The sequence below is a fragment of the Poromitra crassiceps genome, assembly GCF_964638095.1.
Source record: "Poromitra crassiceps genome assembly, chromosome: 2".
In the NCBI taxonomy this organism is placed as follows: domain Eukaryota; kingdom Metazoa; phylum Chordata; class Actinopteri; order Beryciformes; family Melamphaidae; genus Poromitra; species Poromitra crassiceps.
The window spans coordinates 96,700,763-96,718,496 of NC_139624.1; the positions used below are offsets into that span (position 1 = coordinate 96,700,763).

The following is a 17,734-nucleotide window of genomic DNA, read 5'->3' on the forward strand; positions in this document are numbered from 1 at the left end:
TTGCTCCCTTTGTGTTCACAATTACAACAAATCTGGTGATCTGCAGATGATGTAAACTTTTGTAATAAATGTTATCTCTTGTACTTCAACCTCTGTCTAGTCAATTATAGGACAAGATACACTTAGCCTACTGTAACACAGTCTTGGGTTTTGTCTTCATTGCCTAGAATTATTATTATTATTAAAACGATTATGAATTATATTCGCTAAACATTATCTTAACAGACTTACCAGAGCCCTGTACTACGAAACTAGTTTAACAGATCCGCGATAAGTCCCTTTGATCTGGTTTGACTGAACAGGATCAAAGCTATCTAGTTAACTGATACTACGACGCTGGTTTTTTACTAGGTAAGTGGACCTGGGATCTGCCTGTGCACGCGCACGTTTTTCGCTCGTGCACAGGCGCGCGTCCACGCGAAAGAGGTGCGCCAGCCAATCACATTATGAACAGCTGAGTTTATCCACGCCCACACCCATTTCCTCGTTCAATGAAGCGCAGTGCATGATCAGAGTTTTAGCGGATATTTAATGTATCCGCGATTTAATGTCAGAATGAAAATCCGCGTTGGATAGTCTGCTGAAGGGCTGTCTAAAGCAGCAGCTTGTATTCACATCAGTCATTTGATTTACTTTGATCAGCGATTGATACAGCTGCATTGATACAGGCAGCAGCAACAAATCTAAATGTGTAATCTCAGTCTATACATTTCCACAATCTGTAAGCCTATTTAGACCATAGATTTAGAAACGCATGCTCAATGAATAATGATCTCTATCACTCATGTGTGTGGTTGCACTGATCGAATAATTCATATATAAAATAGCCTAGTATAAAGCCTAATAGCCTACTATAAAAGAGAAAACTGCTGAACTGAATTGAGACGACACCCTCACTCCATTTGAGGGTCCATTCATGATATGCGCCGCGGTGATTAATAGTGATCATATTTCTCCACGCATCGTTGAGCTGTTAAGACCTAAAGTGGTAAGTAGGCTTAATTTAATTATGTAGCCTACAGAGCCACAAATGTTTTTCTTGTTATATTCTCAGTTGACTGCAATCTATTTTTCATATGGCGATCTTATATGAACGGTGAGTGACTCCAGAGAGCCGATTATATGGGTCTGTCATGGATTTTGATCTTATCCTCTGAAGCTAACCTGGTCGCGACCAGGTTAGCTTTGCAGCGTCAGTTGCCATGGTGATTGAAAGTTAACTTGCTTTGTAGTACGGCTAAACCAGGTTTAAACTCAAACTTACTCGGATAAGGCATTAAACTAGCTTCGTAGTACAGGCTACAGCTTAGGCTTCATTCTGTGATGCGTTTGTTATGGTTTGTTGTTGTTCACTTCCTCCCAGCATGCATTGTGCTACTGTATTTCGCTACTAAATAGCAACCAAATGAGCCGAAATAGATATGAAGGTAGATCTCAATTTTGTGTAATGGTAACACAACCTGCAATTGTATAACATTTCAATATTGGACCAAATAAAACATCAAATGAAAACACCACCCTATGTGAAACATATATGTAATCCTGGGTCTATATATACCCCTCGTCGATTTAACGTGATTTAGGTAAGTGACAGCGTAACGCGCTTCTACGCTTCTACCGGCATCTCCTACTGTGATGTCCGCTCCAATAAATTGGCTCTACTTCACATTTTAGTTTTACAATAAAAAACACATTTATGCAATGACTTTACATAATGTAGGCTATATTTATGTGCATCATCCTACCTGCAGCAGGAGAGAGAAAACTTTATAATAGCCTATTACTGTATAGCCTGGATGACGTTAGCTAATGCTACCCAGCCTTACATTGGTATATGCTGTATTTAGCTTGTGGTATTATGTAGGCTACAATAATATTGTATAGCTGGCTAGACAGAGGAGTTTATCTGGAATCAGTGTGACAAGATCCCTGCTGCTAGCTTGTCTGCCTTTCTGTGTCAGAGTATCTAGCTACATTATCTGCATTACATGCTACACCATGCAAATATATTTCGATATAATTCAAACAATTAGCCCACTGTACTACTGGACTGTGTATTGCTGTGAATAAGTTAGATTTGATTGTGTAAAGTGTTACATGTTATATTTTTAACTGAGCTTTGCAGAATTACCTCAACACAATTGTGTTGTGTATCAGCTTTAAATATCCAATATATACAGCATTAAACAAACGACCAGCAGCATTCAAATGTGCAAAAACGTTATATTTATTGAAATGTGGTGATCTCATGTCACATTACATAATGTTATGCCCAAATGGTCTACTGCCCAGAAGCGTCACTTTACATGTTTGGTAGGGAATTATTTTAATTATGTTAAACCAGCGTTTATCTTCCATAATGCATTAAATCATAATCACAATGCTATGAAGACATTAGCTGATCACCACAGAGCAGCACAGACAAGTTTATCAGATAATTTCGCCATAAAATGTGTCCAGGTGATCAGCTCTGAAGCCCTGGCTTGTATGGTCCGCTAAAATCCGATTTCGATAATGCTAGGTGTTATTTTGATCAACAGACCTCAACCTCAACAGCTGTTTTCACTTGAATTTCCTCACGTAGTTGCATAGCCATATAGCTAGCCAGCTAGTAGCTAGCTCGGGAGCTATGCTTTAGAGAGGCCAAATGCTAACGGCTAGGTAGTGCTAAGCCGCTGCAGCTGTTACACGTCATTGACAAAGACGCACTCTCTGATTGGCCGATCACGGCAGGACTGATGTTGGCAGTCATGCCGTCACTCATTGGCTGCGGGTCTGCGGGAGTCTTTCAACCGCCGCGGAAATCGTTGTGAATGGCCCGGAGTCTAGACGCTAGTGACTGGGAACTGAGAGAGCAGGTCACGTGGGGGCTGGGTTTACCTAGGCTAGGGAAAACCCCTTTCAGAGTACAACACAAAACTGTCTTGACTTGACAGTGCTGCTTAATCCAGGACCTTACTTCCTGGAACTCTTGAGAGTAAAAAACTGGTCCATTGGAGTGAATGGAGATGTCAGGACTCTTCTATCTACATGGCTCTGTCTCACAACATTGTACTAGTCCTCCTTCATACATTTATTCCACAATAGTCTTTCTTCAGTGTCATACACATGTATGTATATGTATGTATATACATGTCATACAGTGGATACAAAGTAGCATATTGTTGTAATAGAAAACTAGTTTCTGGTTACTTGAAACCTTCAGTGGCTGAAAAGAGTGAAACTAATGTTCCCATTACTCAACTGTAACAGAAGTTTAGTAAGTAAATGTTGGGATTTCTACAATGACTCTGTTGTTTGTTAAATAACATGAACACGAGTACGCATCAGTTTGGGAGCATCAGTTTGGGAGCGATAAGACAAGTGATGGCCTCACGTTCAAGTGTTTTTATTCACTTTACAGCGTACTAGTTGATATGTGGCGTGTAAATTATACAATTCCCAGACTCTGCAATTGTTATCTCAGACGATTTCGCCGTATCGATCACTGCTGTGTCCAGGATGGTCTCTAGACCCACATGTACCTCTGCCGGTCTGGGATCGCATCCCATCCAAACCTCCCCCCTCTCGGCTTTCCAACTATCCGTCTCAATAAAGAGAAAAAGCACTGGAGGGAACGGACTTCAGGACGAGGAAGGAAGGAATCGTTCCGGAAGAAGTTCCATCTCAGCCTCGCATGCTTTTTCCTCCATTGGGGAATGCAGAGACGGCGCTCGCTCTGCCCGATGACATCACCTACTGTAAATCTGCATGTGTGAATCAACAGCTAACTGGCCACTCCCCTTTGAGAGCATAGCCACTCCCCTCTGAGAGCATAGCCACTCCCCTCTGAGAGCATATCCACTCCCCCTCAGAGCAAGAAGGGACTCCTAAAGGCAAAGCAATCATTTCTACTCTAAAATACAAGATGAAACGTTTGTAAGTGAAGGATTTCTCCTCCGTGATCGAGTGCTGAACGAAACATTCTCAAGTGTTAGCCTGATGACTTCATCTACTATAAGTGTAGGCCTATGTGTGTGTGTGTGTGTGTGTGTGTGTGTGTGTGTGTGTGTGTGTGTGTGTAGGTGTGTGTGTGTGTGTGTGTGTGTGTGTGTGTGTGTGTGTGTGTGTGTGTGTGTGTGTGTGTGTGTGTGTGTGTGTGTGTGTGGTTGGCTGTACCTTTGTCCACAGCCTAGAGGAGGCCTTTCTAACCAAGATGATGAAATACCAACAGCTAGAACAGACCATTTCACAGCTGGGCTACAGGTGTAAACTTCTAGTTTTCATATTTGGTAGCCTAGGTCATGTCCATAAGCTGGTTGTGAGAGGCCTTCAGATGGCTGGTCTCCCAAAGAGAAGGGCCAAACAGTTAGCGAGATACTGTTCAATATCTACTATTATCGGCAGCCGCTCAATATGGAGGAGGCGCTGCTTTTTGTACCCATGAAGTGGATACTGACCGTTATCTTGCATTACAGTATAACTGTATATATCAACCTGCCATGTTATCATCCTGTGTGTTTCTTATGTGGATGCATTATTGTGTTTGCCGTCTGGGCACTCATGTAACTGACTGACTCCCAGCAATTGACTACACTATTACTGTTTATGTCCTTTGCATACTTGTATTTATGTGGACATAAATAAATATTTAAAATGTGTGTGTGTGTGTGTGTGTGTGTGTGTGTGTGTGTGTGTGTGTGTGTGTACGTGTGTGTGTGTGTGTGTGTGTGTGTGTGTGTGTGTACGTGTGTGTTTGTGTGTGTAATCAACGACATCTGCCTGAATCCCAGCCTCGCAGTGCAATATCTGGTATCTGCACTCCAGCTGTCTGTTAGGAAGAGTTTACGCAACAGCTTCAAGTGGGAAACATTGGATTTGTGAGGTGTTGTTAGGATTAGACTTCTGACCTCCTGCGTATTTAAAGGCTCACTTTGCCCATTTTCAACCAACTTTGTATCATTACAATGTCAGCAGTATATTATGCAAATGAGCCTCCATGTTGTCATGTTGCCATGACGTAAAACCCGTTGAGCTCTCGGCGCAGGCATCATGGAGGCAAGATCAATATTGTTAATTTGCCTATATACTATATATATATATATATATATAGTATATATATATATATATACTATATATATATATATATAGTATATATATATATATATAGTATATATATATATATATATATACTATATATATATATATATATATATAGTATATATATATATATATATACTATATATATATATATATATATAGTATATATATATATATAGTATATATATATATATATATACTATATATATATATATATATATATATATATATACTATATATATATATATATATAGTATATATATATATATATATATATACTATATATATATATATATATAGTATATATATATATATATATATACTATATATATATATATATATACTATATATATATATATATATATATATATATATACTATATATATATACTATATACTACTGACATTGTTGACCTGGTTGAAATCATAATAATATATTAATTACATAATAATTATCATACCGTCAATTCAAAGTCTCATACCATGCCTACTGTAATACATTATGTGTAGGTAATAACCTACATTGCACATTCATAAAACAACAAAATAAATAGATTTACCCATACTACTACCCAGTATCATGATACATTGCCTGGTATATTATCACAGGGTATAATCTTGGTAACACTTTATTGCTAAGATCTCAACAAGCAGTCAATGGATTTTAAAGCTGATGGAAAGCTGTTGGAAATGGTTAACAAGCCAATGATTTGGTCACTTAGTGGCATTTTGAGCCAGACGAGGGGGCGGCTGTAGCTCAGGAGGAAGAGCGGGTCGTCCACTAATTGCATTGGATAAAAGAGGTCGGTGGTTCGATTCCCGGCTCCTCCAGTCTGCATGTCAAAGTGTCCTTGGGCAAGATACTGAACCCCAAATTGCTCCCGTTGGTGTGCCAGCACCCTGCGTGGTAACCTGCCGCCATCGGTGTGTGAATGGGTGAATGTACCTACTGACTGTAAAGCGCTTTGGATAAAAGCGCTATATAAATGCAGGCCATTTGCCATTTACCATTTACCAGATGAATGTTGTTAGCCAGCAGGCTTAGCTAATGTAGCTAGCTAGCTAATTAACGTGCCAGCTTGACATTCAGAATTGAATTGTCATTATGACTATAGCGTTCAATTGAGTCCTACATCACCGTTTCATTTGAGCTATGAAATATCTTAAATGACAAAATACACTGGAGGGGGCTTTAAGCATGCGGTCTGTGGTATGAAATGAAGCCTGAGACACTTTGGGTAAAAAAAAAAAAAAAAAAAAACACGTCAAACTCAACATGCTCACCTTCCCCGCTCCTACGATCTTCTCCGCTGCGTAGACAGACTCCCCGCACCGGGCGCATTTCTCCGAACCGCCAAACTTCTGAGCAAATTTGGACGGGTTGGGGTTGGTGGTGGGCCTGTGACTCTGTACCCTGAGGAAAAAAGGAGAAACAAATAACTTGAACTATATTCCAAAGTTGCGAAATCATCTCATTACCTGAATTTCGTCATTCAACATCTCTAACATCTCAAGGATCCAGGCAGCTGTAAAAGGTCTTGAGTTACTGATGCTCCTAAAAAGTACTAGAATTTGTTTTCTTTTATCAATCCTTTAGTGAGAGTCGGGCGCCTCTGCTTTTTTTTCTCCATATGGTGAACATCTCCTTTTGGAAGGAAAATGAGCAGTAAGAGGTCATGTTCATGTTCTCCCTCTGGCAGCCACCTTCTCTGTCAGTTGTGGTTTAGGCTTCAAAACTGGTTTCCTCTCACATCTGTCTGCAGCTTCATGCAGGCTGCATGCTGCACTGTGTAACAGAGCAGACAGCTTCATGCAGGCTGCATCCTGCACTGTGTAACAGAGCAGACATCAGCTTCATGCAGGCTGCATCCTGCACTGTGTAACAGAGCACACATCAGCTTCATGCAGGCTGCATCCTGCACTGTGTAACAGAGCAGACATCAGCTTCATGCAGGCTGCATCCTGCACTGTGTAACAGAGCAGACATCTGCTTCATGCAGGCTGCATCCTGCACTGTGTAACAGAGCAGACATCAGCTTCATGCAGGCTGCATCCTGCACTGTGTAACAGAGCACACATCAGCTTCATGCAGGCTGCATCCTGCACTGTGTAACAGAGCAGACAGCTTCATGCAGGCTGCATCCTGCACTGTGTAACAGAGCAGACATCAGCTTCATGCAGGCTGCATCCTGCACTGTGTAACAGAGCAGACAGCTTCATGCAGGCTGCATCCTGCACTGTGTAACAGAGCAGACATCAGCTTCATGCAGGCTGCATCCTGCACTGTGTAACAGAGCAGACATCAGCTTCATGCAGGCTGCATCCTGCACTGTGTAACAGAGCAGACATCAGCTCCATGCAGGCTGCATCCTGCACTGTGTAACAGAGCAGACATCAGCTTCATGCAGGCTGCATCCTGCACTGTGTAACAGAGCAGACAGCTTCATGCAGGCTGCATCCTGCACTGTGCAACAGAGCACACATCAGCTTCATGCAGGCTGCATCCTGCACTGTGTAACAGAACACATATCAGCTTCATGCAGGCTGCATCCTGCACTGTGTAACAGAGCACACATCAGCTTCATGCAGGCTGCATCCTGCACTGTGTAACAGAACAGACAGCTTCATGCAGGCTACATCCTGCACTGTGTAACAGAGCAGACAGCTGCATGCAGGCTGCATCCTGCACTGTGTAACAGAGCAGACAGCTTCATGCAGGCTGCATCCTGCACTGTGCAACAGAGCACACATCAGCTTCATGCAGGCTGCATCCTGCACTGTGTAACAGAGCAGACATCAGCTTCATGCAGGCTGCATCCTGCACTGTGTAACAGAGCAGACATCAGCTTCATGCAGGCTGCATCCTGCACTGTGTAACAGAGCAGACATCAGCTTCATGCAGGCTGCATCCTGCACTGTGCAACAGAGCAGACATCAGCTTCATGCAGGCTGCATCCTGCACTGTGTAACAGAGCAGACAGCTTCATGCAGGCTGCATGCTGCACTGTGCAACAGAGCAGACATCAGCTTCATGCAGGCTGCATCCTGTACTGTGTAACAGAGCAGACATCAGCTTCATGTAGGCTGCATCCTGCACTGTGTAACAGAGCAGACATCAGCTTCATGCAGGCTGCATCCTGCATTGTGTAACAGAGCAGACATCAGCTTCATGCAGGCTGCATCCTGCACTGTGTAACAGAGCACACATCAGCTTCATGCAGGCTGCATCCTGCACTGTGTAACAGAACAGACATCAGCTTCTTGCAGGCTGCATGCTGCACTGTGTAACAGAACAGACATCAGCTTCATGCAGGCTGCATGCTGCACTGTGTAACAGAGCAGACAGCTTCATGCAGGCTGCATCCTGCACCACACATCATGCAGGCTGCATCCTGCACTGTGTAACAGAGCAGACATCAGCTTCATGCAGGCTGCATCCTGCACTGTGTAACAGAGCAGACAGCTTCATGCAGGCTGCATGCTGCACTGTGTAACAGAGCAGACATCAGCTTCATGCAGGCTGCATCCTGTACTGTGTAACAGAGCACACATCATGCAGGCTGCATCCTGCACTGTGTAACAGAGCAGACAGCTTCATGCAGGCTGCATCCTGCACTGTGTAACAGAGCAGACAGCTTCATGCAGGCTGCATCCTGCACTGTGTAACAGAGCAGACATCAGCTTCATGCAGGCTGCACCCTGCACTGTGTAACAGAGCAGACATCAGCTTCATGCAGGCTGCATGCTGCACTGTGTAACAGAGCACACATCAGCTTCATGCAGGCTGCATCCTGCACTGTGTAACAGAGCAGACATCAGCTTCATGCAGGCTGCATCCTGCACTGTGTAACAGAGCAGACAGCTTCATGCAGGCTGCATCCTGCACTGTGTAACAGAGCAGACATCAGCTTCATGCAGGCTGCATCCTGCACTGTGTAACAGAGCAGACAGCTTCATGCAGGCTGCATGCTGCACTGTGTAACAGAGCAGACAGCTTCATGCAGGCTGCATCCTGCACTGTGTAACAGAGCAGACAGCTTCATGCAGGCTGCATCCTGCACTGTGTAACAGAGCAGACATCTGCTTCATGCAGGCTGCATCCTGCACTGTGCAACAGAGCAGACATCAGCTTCATGCAGGCTGCATCCTGCACTGTGTAACAGAGCAGACAGCTTCATGCAGGCTGCATCCTGCACTGTGTAACAGAACAGACATCAGCTTCATGCAGGCTGCATCCTGCACTGTGTAACAGAGCAGACATCAGCTTCATGCAGGCTGCATCCTGCACTGTGTAACAGAGCAGACAGCTTCATGCAGGCTGCATCCTGCACTGTGTAACAGAGCAGACATCAGCTTCATGCAGGCTGCATCCTGCACTGTGTAACAGAGCAGACATCAGCTTCATGCAGGCTGCATCCTGCACTGTGTAACAGAGCAGACATCAGCTCCATGCAGGCTGCATCCTGCACTGTGTAACAGAGCAGACATCAGCTTCATGCAGGCTGCATCCTGCACTGTGTAACAGAGCAGACAGCTTCATGCAGGCTGCATCCTGCACTGTGCAACAGAGCACACATCAGCTTCATGCAGGCTGCATCCTGCACTGTGTAACAGAGCAGACAGCTTCATGCAGGCTGCATCCTGCACTGTGCAACAGAGCACACATCAGCTTCATGCAGGCTGCATCCTGCACTGTGTAACAGAGCAGACAGCTGCATGCAGGCTGCATCCTGCACTGTGTAACAGAGCAGACATCAGCTTCATGCAGGCTGCATCCTGCACTGTGTAACAGAGCAGACAGCTTCATGCAGGCTGCATCCTGCACTGTGCAACAGAGCACACATCAGCTTCATGCAGGCTGCATTCTGCACTGTGTAACAGAGCAGACAGCTTCATGCAGGCTGCATCCTGCACTGTGCAACAGAGCACACATCAGCTTCATGCAGGCTGCATCCTGCACTGTGTAACAGAGCAGACAGCTGCATGCAGGCTGCATCCTGCACTGTGTAACAGAGCAGACAGCTTCATGCAGGCTGCATCCTGCACTGTGCAACAGAGCACACATCAGCTTCATGCAGGCTGCATCCTGCACTGTGTAACAGAGCAGACATCAGCTTCATGCAGGCTGCATCCTGCACTGTGTAACAGAGCAGACATCAGCTTCATGCAGGCTGCATCCTGCACTGTGTAACAGAGCAGACATCAGCTTCATGCAGGCTGCATCCTGCACTGTGCAACAGAGCAGACATCAGCTTCATGCAGGCTGCATCCTGCACTGTGTAACAGAGCAGACAGCTTCATGCAGGCTGCATGCTGCACTGTGTAACAGAGCAGACATCAGCTTCATGCAGGCTGCATCCTGTACTGTATAACAGAGCAGACATCAGCTTCATGCAGGCTGCATCCTGCACTGTGTAACAGAGCAGACATCAGCTTCATGCAGGCTGCATCCTGCATTGTGTAACAGAGCAGACATCAGCTTCATGCAGGCTGCATCCTGCACTGTGTAACAGAGCACACATCAGCTGCATGCAGGCTGCATCCTGCACTGTGTAACAGAACAGACATCAGCTTCTTGCAGGCTGCATGCTGCACTGTGTAACAGAACAGACATCAGCTTCATGCAGGCTGCATGCTGCACTGTGTAACAGAGCAGACAGCTTCATGCAGGCTGCATCCTGCATTGTGTAACAGAGCACACATCAGCTTCATGCAGGCTGCATCCTGCACTGTGTAACAGAGCAGACATCAGCTTCATGCAGGCTGCATCCTGCACTGTGTAACAGAGCAGACAGCTTCATGCAGGCTGCATCCTGCACTGTGTAACAGAGCAGACAGCTTCATGCAGGCTGCATCCTGCACTGTGTAACAGAGCAGACAGCTTCATGCAGGCTGCATGCTGCACTGTGTAACAGAGCAGACATCAGCTTCATGCAGGCTGCATGCTGCACTGTGTAACAGAGCAGACATCAGCTTCATGCAGGCTGCATCCTGCACTGTGTAACAGAGCAGACAGCTTCATGCAGGCTGCATCCTGCACTGTGTAACAGAGCAGACATCAGCTTCATGCAGGCTGCATCCTGCACTGTGTAACAGAGCAGACATCAGCTCCATGCAGGCTGCATCCTGCACTGTGTAACAGAGCAGACATCAGCTTCATGCAGGCTGCATCCTGCACTGTGTAACAGAGCAGACAGCTTCATGCAGGCTGCATCCTGCACTGTGCAACAGAGCACACATCAGCTTCATGCAGGCTGCATCCTGCACTGTGTAACAGAACACATATCAGCTTCATGCAGGCTGCATCCTGCACTGTGTAACAGAGCACACATCAGCTTCATGCAGGCTGCATCCTGCACTGTGTAACAGAACAGACAGCTTCATGCAGGCTGCATCCTGCACTGTGTAACAGAGCAGACAGCTGCATGCAGGCTGCATCCTGCACTGTGTAACAGAGCAGACAGCTTCATGCAGGCTGCATCCTGCACTGTGCAACAGAGCACACATCAGCTTCATGCAGGCTGCATCCTGCACTGTGTAACAGAGCAGACATCAGCTTCATGCAGGCTGCATCCTGCACTGTGTAACAGAGCAGACATCAGCTTCATGCAGGCTGCATCCTGCACTTTTGTAACAGAGCAGACATCAGCTTCATGCAGGCTGCATCCTGCACTGTGCAACAGAGCAGACATCAGCTTCATGCAGGCTGCATCCTGCACTGTGTAACAGAGCAGACAGCTTCATGCAGGCTGCATGCTGCACTGTGTAACAGAGCAGACATCAGCTTCATGCAGGCTGCATCCTGTACTGTGTAACAGAGCAGACATCAGCTTCATGCAGGCTGCATCCTGCACTGTGTAACAGAGCAGACATCAGCTTCATGCAGGCTGCATCCTGCATTGTGTAACAGAGCAGACATCAGCTTCATGCAGGCTGCATCCTGCATTGTGTAACAGAGCACACATCAGCTGCATGCAGGCTGCATCCTGCACTGTGTAACAGAACAGACATCAGCTTCTTGCAGGCTGCATGCTGCACTGTGTAACAGAACAGACATCAGCTTCATGCAGGCTGCATGCTGCACTGTGTAACAGAGCAGACATCAGCTTCATGCAGGCTGCATCCTGCACTGTGTAACAGAGCAGACATCAGCTTCATGCAGGCTGCATCCTGCACTGTGTAACAGAGCAGACAGCTTCATGCAGGCTGCATCCTGCACTGTGTAACAGAGCAGACAGCTTCATGCAGGCTGCATCCTGCACTGTGTAACAGAGCAGACAGCTTCATGCAGGCTGCATCCTGCATTGTGTAACAGAGCACACATCAGCTTCATGCAGGCTGCATCCTGCACTGTGTAACAGAGCAGACATCAGCTTCATGCAGGCTGCATCCTGCACTGTGTAACAGAGCAGACAGCTTCATGCAGGCTGCATCCTGCACTGTGTAACAGAGCAGACAGCTTCATGCAGGCTGCATCCTGCACTGTGTAACAGAGCAGACAGCTTCATGCAGGCTGCATGCTGCACTGTGTAACAGAGCACACATCAGCTTCATGCAGGCTGCATCCTGCACTGTGTAACAGAGCACACATCAGCTTCATGCAGGCTGCATCCTGCACTGTGTAACAGAGCAGACATCAGCTTCATGCAGGCTGCATCGTGCACTGTGTAACAGAGCAGACATCAGCTTCATGCAGGCTGCATCCTGCACTGTGTAACAGAGCAGACATCAGCTTCATGCAGGCTGCATCATGCACTGTGTAACAGAGCAGATATCCCAAGTGATTCAACAATGCTCTAAATTGGGCATCTGGGTAGAGGTAAAAGCACCCGCCTACCACGCGGGTTTAATTCCCGGCAGCGATTGGTCAGACGTTCCTACAGGCACAATTGGCCGTGTCTGTGGGTGGGAAGCCGGTGGGCTGATTGATTGATTGATTGATTGATTGATTTTATTTTGGATACAGAATGACAACATCCAAGAGATGACATGAAAAAGCACTTCTTTCCATCATGGTCCCTGGTCTTATAAAAACAGGACATACAGTAACACATAACATCAAATAAACAATACAGAAGAATCGAGGATAAGAAGAACAGGAGACATAAACCAACATACCATTAAACCATTCAGAGAATTTGCAGACTTAATTTCGTTAAGGATCTTGTTCCATTCCCCCCCCCCCCCCCCCCCCCCCCTGTGTAGAGGAATGTACTTCTCCCAACTTTGCTTTTCAGATCGGGTATTTTCAAATCTGCTACACTAGCCCTCGTGTTCAGGCTGTGAATGTCCCGAACAAACTGGAAGTACTTGGTGAAATGATTAGGACAAAAGGTCATGTAATATTTTATAGACCATGATCAGTTTCAACTGTTGTACTCTACTTTCAACGGGGAGCCAATTTAACTCTTTAAAATGAGTTGGGCTAATCTGTGTTCTTGGACTGAGGAGGCGTGTGAGCTGCTGTTGTCGCTGTCTGTCTTCATTCCGTCCGGCTCGCTATAGACGACCGTGTCAGACAGTACTATCAGCTTTCCTCTTATCAAACTCGAGACAGCTCAAAGAGTTGTCTCTTCACAGCGTCGACTTTGAATGAAACCACGGATGCGCGACCAGGAACTGCACAGAGGTCTGCCATTGGCTCTGAAATTTGCCCGCCCCACAAAAGTTCATCCTATCCAAATGTGGAGTGGGCGTCAAAACTCCTGCCCTTTTTTGAAAAAAAAAACACTTTAAGGATGACCCTCATTTGTTTTGGCCTTTATGGAGCGTGTCTTTTCGCTTTCCGCTCGGTCGCTAGTGCAGCGACCAGGCTATGAGTCCCGGTCGCTGCACTAGCGCCTCCTCTGGTCGGTCGGGGCGCTTGCTTGGGGGGAAGGGTTAGGGAACTGGGGGGAATAGTGTGATCCTCCCACGTGCTACGTCCTGCCGGTGAAACTCCTCACTGTCAGGTGAAAAAAATCTGAGGAAGCATGTGCTAGTCTACAACTCTCCCCAGAACAGCAGAGGGGGAGAAGCAACGACCCTGACAACAGCCGCTCTCTCTCTCTATTCACTGTCGACCTCGCTCGACCACCGATCCACACCGGGGGGAGGAGCCTAGGCTACATCCTCTCATGCTGCACACGGACGAACAGACGGACACAAGTCTATATCTATATTGTAGAAGCGGCTGCAATGCTTCAAAAGTACGACCAAAATATGTTTTTATTAATAGACGAGAAAGAAAGAGGTGCAGCATATTTCTTTCTCTCTCTCTCTTTCTCTCTCTCTCTCTCTCTCTCCTCGCCCGTGGGTCAGAAAGTGAGCGGGGCACCCCGGGGCCCCGGAGCTGTGCTTATTGGGGGGGGGGGGACGCGGGGGGGGGGGACCCGCCGGCCCGGCCGCCCCTCAATGAGGCCCTTTGTGCAGCCGGACAGAGGAGGGTCATAATGAAGCCTTTCAGAGCTGTGATCACCTGATATCTCGCTCGGGTAAACAGCCCCGAAAGGGTGTGTGTGTGTGTGTGTGTGTGTGTGTGTGTGTGTGTGTGTGTATGTGTGTGTGTGTGTGTGTGTGTGTGTGTGTGTGTGTGTGTGTGTGTGTGTTTTCTCTTTTGGGTTTTATGCCATGTACATTTCATGTACATGCACAGTGTAAGAGGTGAATTCGGGGCATCCCAGTGGCTACCTGGTAGAGCGTGTACCACAAAGTCTAAGGGCCATATCTTATGCCCAAGTGCAAGTGCAAGTGCAAGTGCAAGTGCAAGTGCAAGTGCAAGTGCAAGGGCAAATCTTTGCTAGTTTCTATCTAAAATCGCCCTCTTTTTCTTTTATTTATCAGTTCAGTACATCAAATGATGTGTTTCAGAGACCCAGTGGGAATTAAAAGACAGAAAGGAAGATGTTGAGTGCTAGAAACTAGCAAAGATTTGCACTTGCACTTGGGCATAAGATAAGATAGGGCCCTTAGTCCGTGGCGTGGCCGACCCGGGTTCAAATCATAAGATAGGGCCCTTAGTCCGTGGCGTGGCTGACCCGGGTTCAAATCATAAGATATGGCTCTTAGTCCGTGGCGTGGCCGACCCGGGTTCAAATCATAAGATATGGCTCTTAGTCCGTGGCGTGGCCGACCCGGGTTCAAATCATAAGATATGGCCCTTAGTCCGTGGCGTGGCCGACCCGGGTTCAAATCATAAGATATGGCTCTTAGTCCGTGGCGTGGCCGACCCGGGTTCAAATCATAAGATAGGGCCCTTAGTCCGTGGCGTGGCCGACCCGGGTTCAAATCATAAGATATGGCCCTTAGTCCGTGGCGTGGCCGACCCGGGTTCAAATCATAAGATAGGGCCCTTAGTCCGTGGCGTGGCCGACCCGGGTTCAAATCATAAGATAGGGCCCTTAGTCCGTGGCGTGGCCGACCCGGGTTCAAATCATAAGATATGGCCCTTAGTCCGTGGCGTGGCCGACCCGGGTTCAAATCATAAGATATGGCTCTTAGTCCGTGGCGTGGCCGACCCGGGTTCAAATCATAAGATATGGCTCTTAGTCCGTGGCGTGGCCGACCCGGGTTCAAATCATAAGATATGGCTCTTAGTCCGTGGCGTGGCCGACCCGGGTTCAAATCATAAGATATGGCTCTTAGTCCGTGGCGTGGCCGACCCGGGTTCAAATCATAAGATATGGCTCTTAGTCCGTGGCGTGGCCGACCCGGGTTCAAATCATAAGATATGGCTCTTAGTCCGTGGCGTGGCCGACCCGGGTTCAAATCATAAGATATGGCTCTTAGTCCGTGGCGTGGCCGACCCGGGTTCAAATCATAAGATATGGCTCTTAGTCCGTGGCGTGGCCGACCCGGGTTCAAATCCGACCGTGGTCCTTTGCCACATGTCATCCCCTCCCTCTCATCACCTTTCCTGTCTATCTACTGTTCAATCCAATAAAGGCAAAAATGACCCAAAAAATAAAGAAAAAGAAAAGAAAATGAAAGAAAAAGTTGAATTCTCCCTATTTCTGTATCCAGCAGGCCTGGGTGAACACTGATAACCAAAGTTTAATACGGCGATGCTGTCCCACCAAAATATCACAATGTTATTATTATCATCATCATCATCATCATCATCGGTGTTGTTGTTATCATTATTTCTATACAATATTATTACTTCTTTTTCCTTCCTTCTAAATTACATCAAAAAATTGAAATGAGGTGTAATTTGATCTTTGTGGAAAAGTCAACATTGTTGAAATAAAAAAAATATTAATATTTACTACTACTTACTATTACTTAATTGACTATCCTACCACGATTAGATTATATGTTTATAAGTTTAAAAGTTTGCACAATTGTTATCTAAGAAATATATGGTGCCGCGGACTGGTGGAGGGCGATATTTGATACTACGGAAAAGATTGCAATATGGAATATCAGCCTATTTATTATACAGACTGAGGGCCTAATAACTCCAGCCATCCTGTTCCTAGGCTTCTTAGAGACGTTTAAATGGGAATCCCATCAGGATACAAAGACTCACTTTAACAGCAGACTCTCAGATCATTATTCTGAACTTGAGTTTGAACGTCTCTCTTCCTGGATCTGTGCCTTTACTGTCACTAATGAGGGTTTCCAACTTCCATGATTGGAATTTGGAAACCCTCATTAGTGTTTTGCTTGCACCTGTGTTTACCCTGCCTTTTCGACACAAAATGGCCCCCATGAAAAGGGTCTCTTCTAGCTCCAAACTGCTGTTGGAATCCTGGCCAGTGATTGGTTCCCCCGAAATCCTGGGAGAACCAATCAGTAGCAACTTCAGCGATCAGGCGCGCCCACCCAATCTGACTCTGTTGACTTTTGAAAATGAACCACTCTCATTGGTGCTACGACCTGTCAGTCATTAACTCCTTACCCCTAGACCCGCCTTTAAAACAGCAGTGGGGGCTGCGAAATGGCACAGATTTATGTAGTATTCGGAGCACAGCGATTCAATGTAATATTTGAGTCTGGGGAGAGAGACTAGCTATTCACTACGTTACTACGTCACTACGTTTTTACTAGGGCTGTCAAACGATTCATTTTCTTAATCGCGATTAATCGTGCGATTAACTATAGTTAATCGCGATTAATCGCATCTTTGTATCTCATGTTTAAAATGCCATTATTTTGCATTGCAAAGCATTTTGAATTAGATATTAATAATTCTTATCAGTGTGTCGTGATTGGGAATCAAATTAATGCAAATAAATGTACTTTGTGATCTTGAATTTTAGATTTATTTTCAATTCAATAGAAGTGCAATGTAGACAGGAGGTCACAAAATGTCTACAAAATGCATCTTGAATAGAAAATAAATGCACAATAATTGTAAACACTCCAGAACGCTCCAGAACCGATACTTCCGGCGGCGGCGCTGTGGTGCAGTCGAAACCCAAAATGACACAGCCGAAGAAGGCTGTATCTGAGCTAAAAACGTTGGCACTTCCATGTGAATAATGGCTCGGTATTGGAAACTGCATATTGATAACGTGTATATCGCGTGAAGCCATTGGAGCCGACCTTCCAGTGGTTAGAGGCCCCGCGCATCCGAGACTCTGAAGGAAGAATGAGTGATGAGTCTCGCGCTAGCTAGCTGGCTGCTAGCTAGCTGGCCGCTAGCTGCTCTGGTATACTTAGCTTTTAGGTGA

The 17,734-nt window shown here is 46.0% G+C and overlaps 1 protein-coding gene across 1 annotated transcript in view; it reads right to left on the bottom strand.

The window, feature by feature from the left end:
* The window catches only part of csrp2 (cysteine and glycine-rich protein 2), a 35,974-nt gene that overhangs the window by 11,213 nt on the left and 7,027 nt on the right, over positions 1 to 17,734 (bottom strand). Inside the window, exon 4 of the mRNA XM_083657442.1 lies at positions 6,363 to 6,492. Coding sequence (XP_083513568.1) covers positions 6,363 to 6,492 — 130 coding nt within the window. The remainder of the gene's footprint in view (positions 1 to 6,362; positions 6,493 to 17,734) is intronic.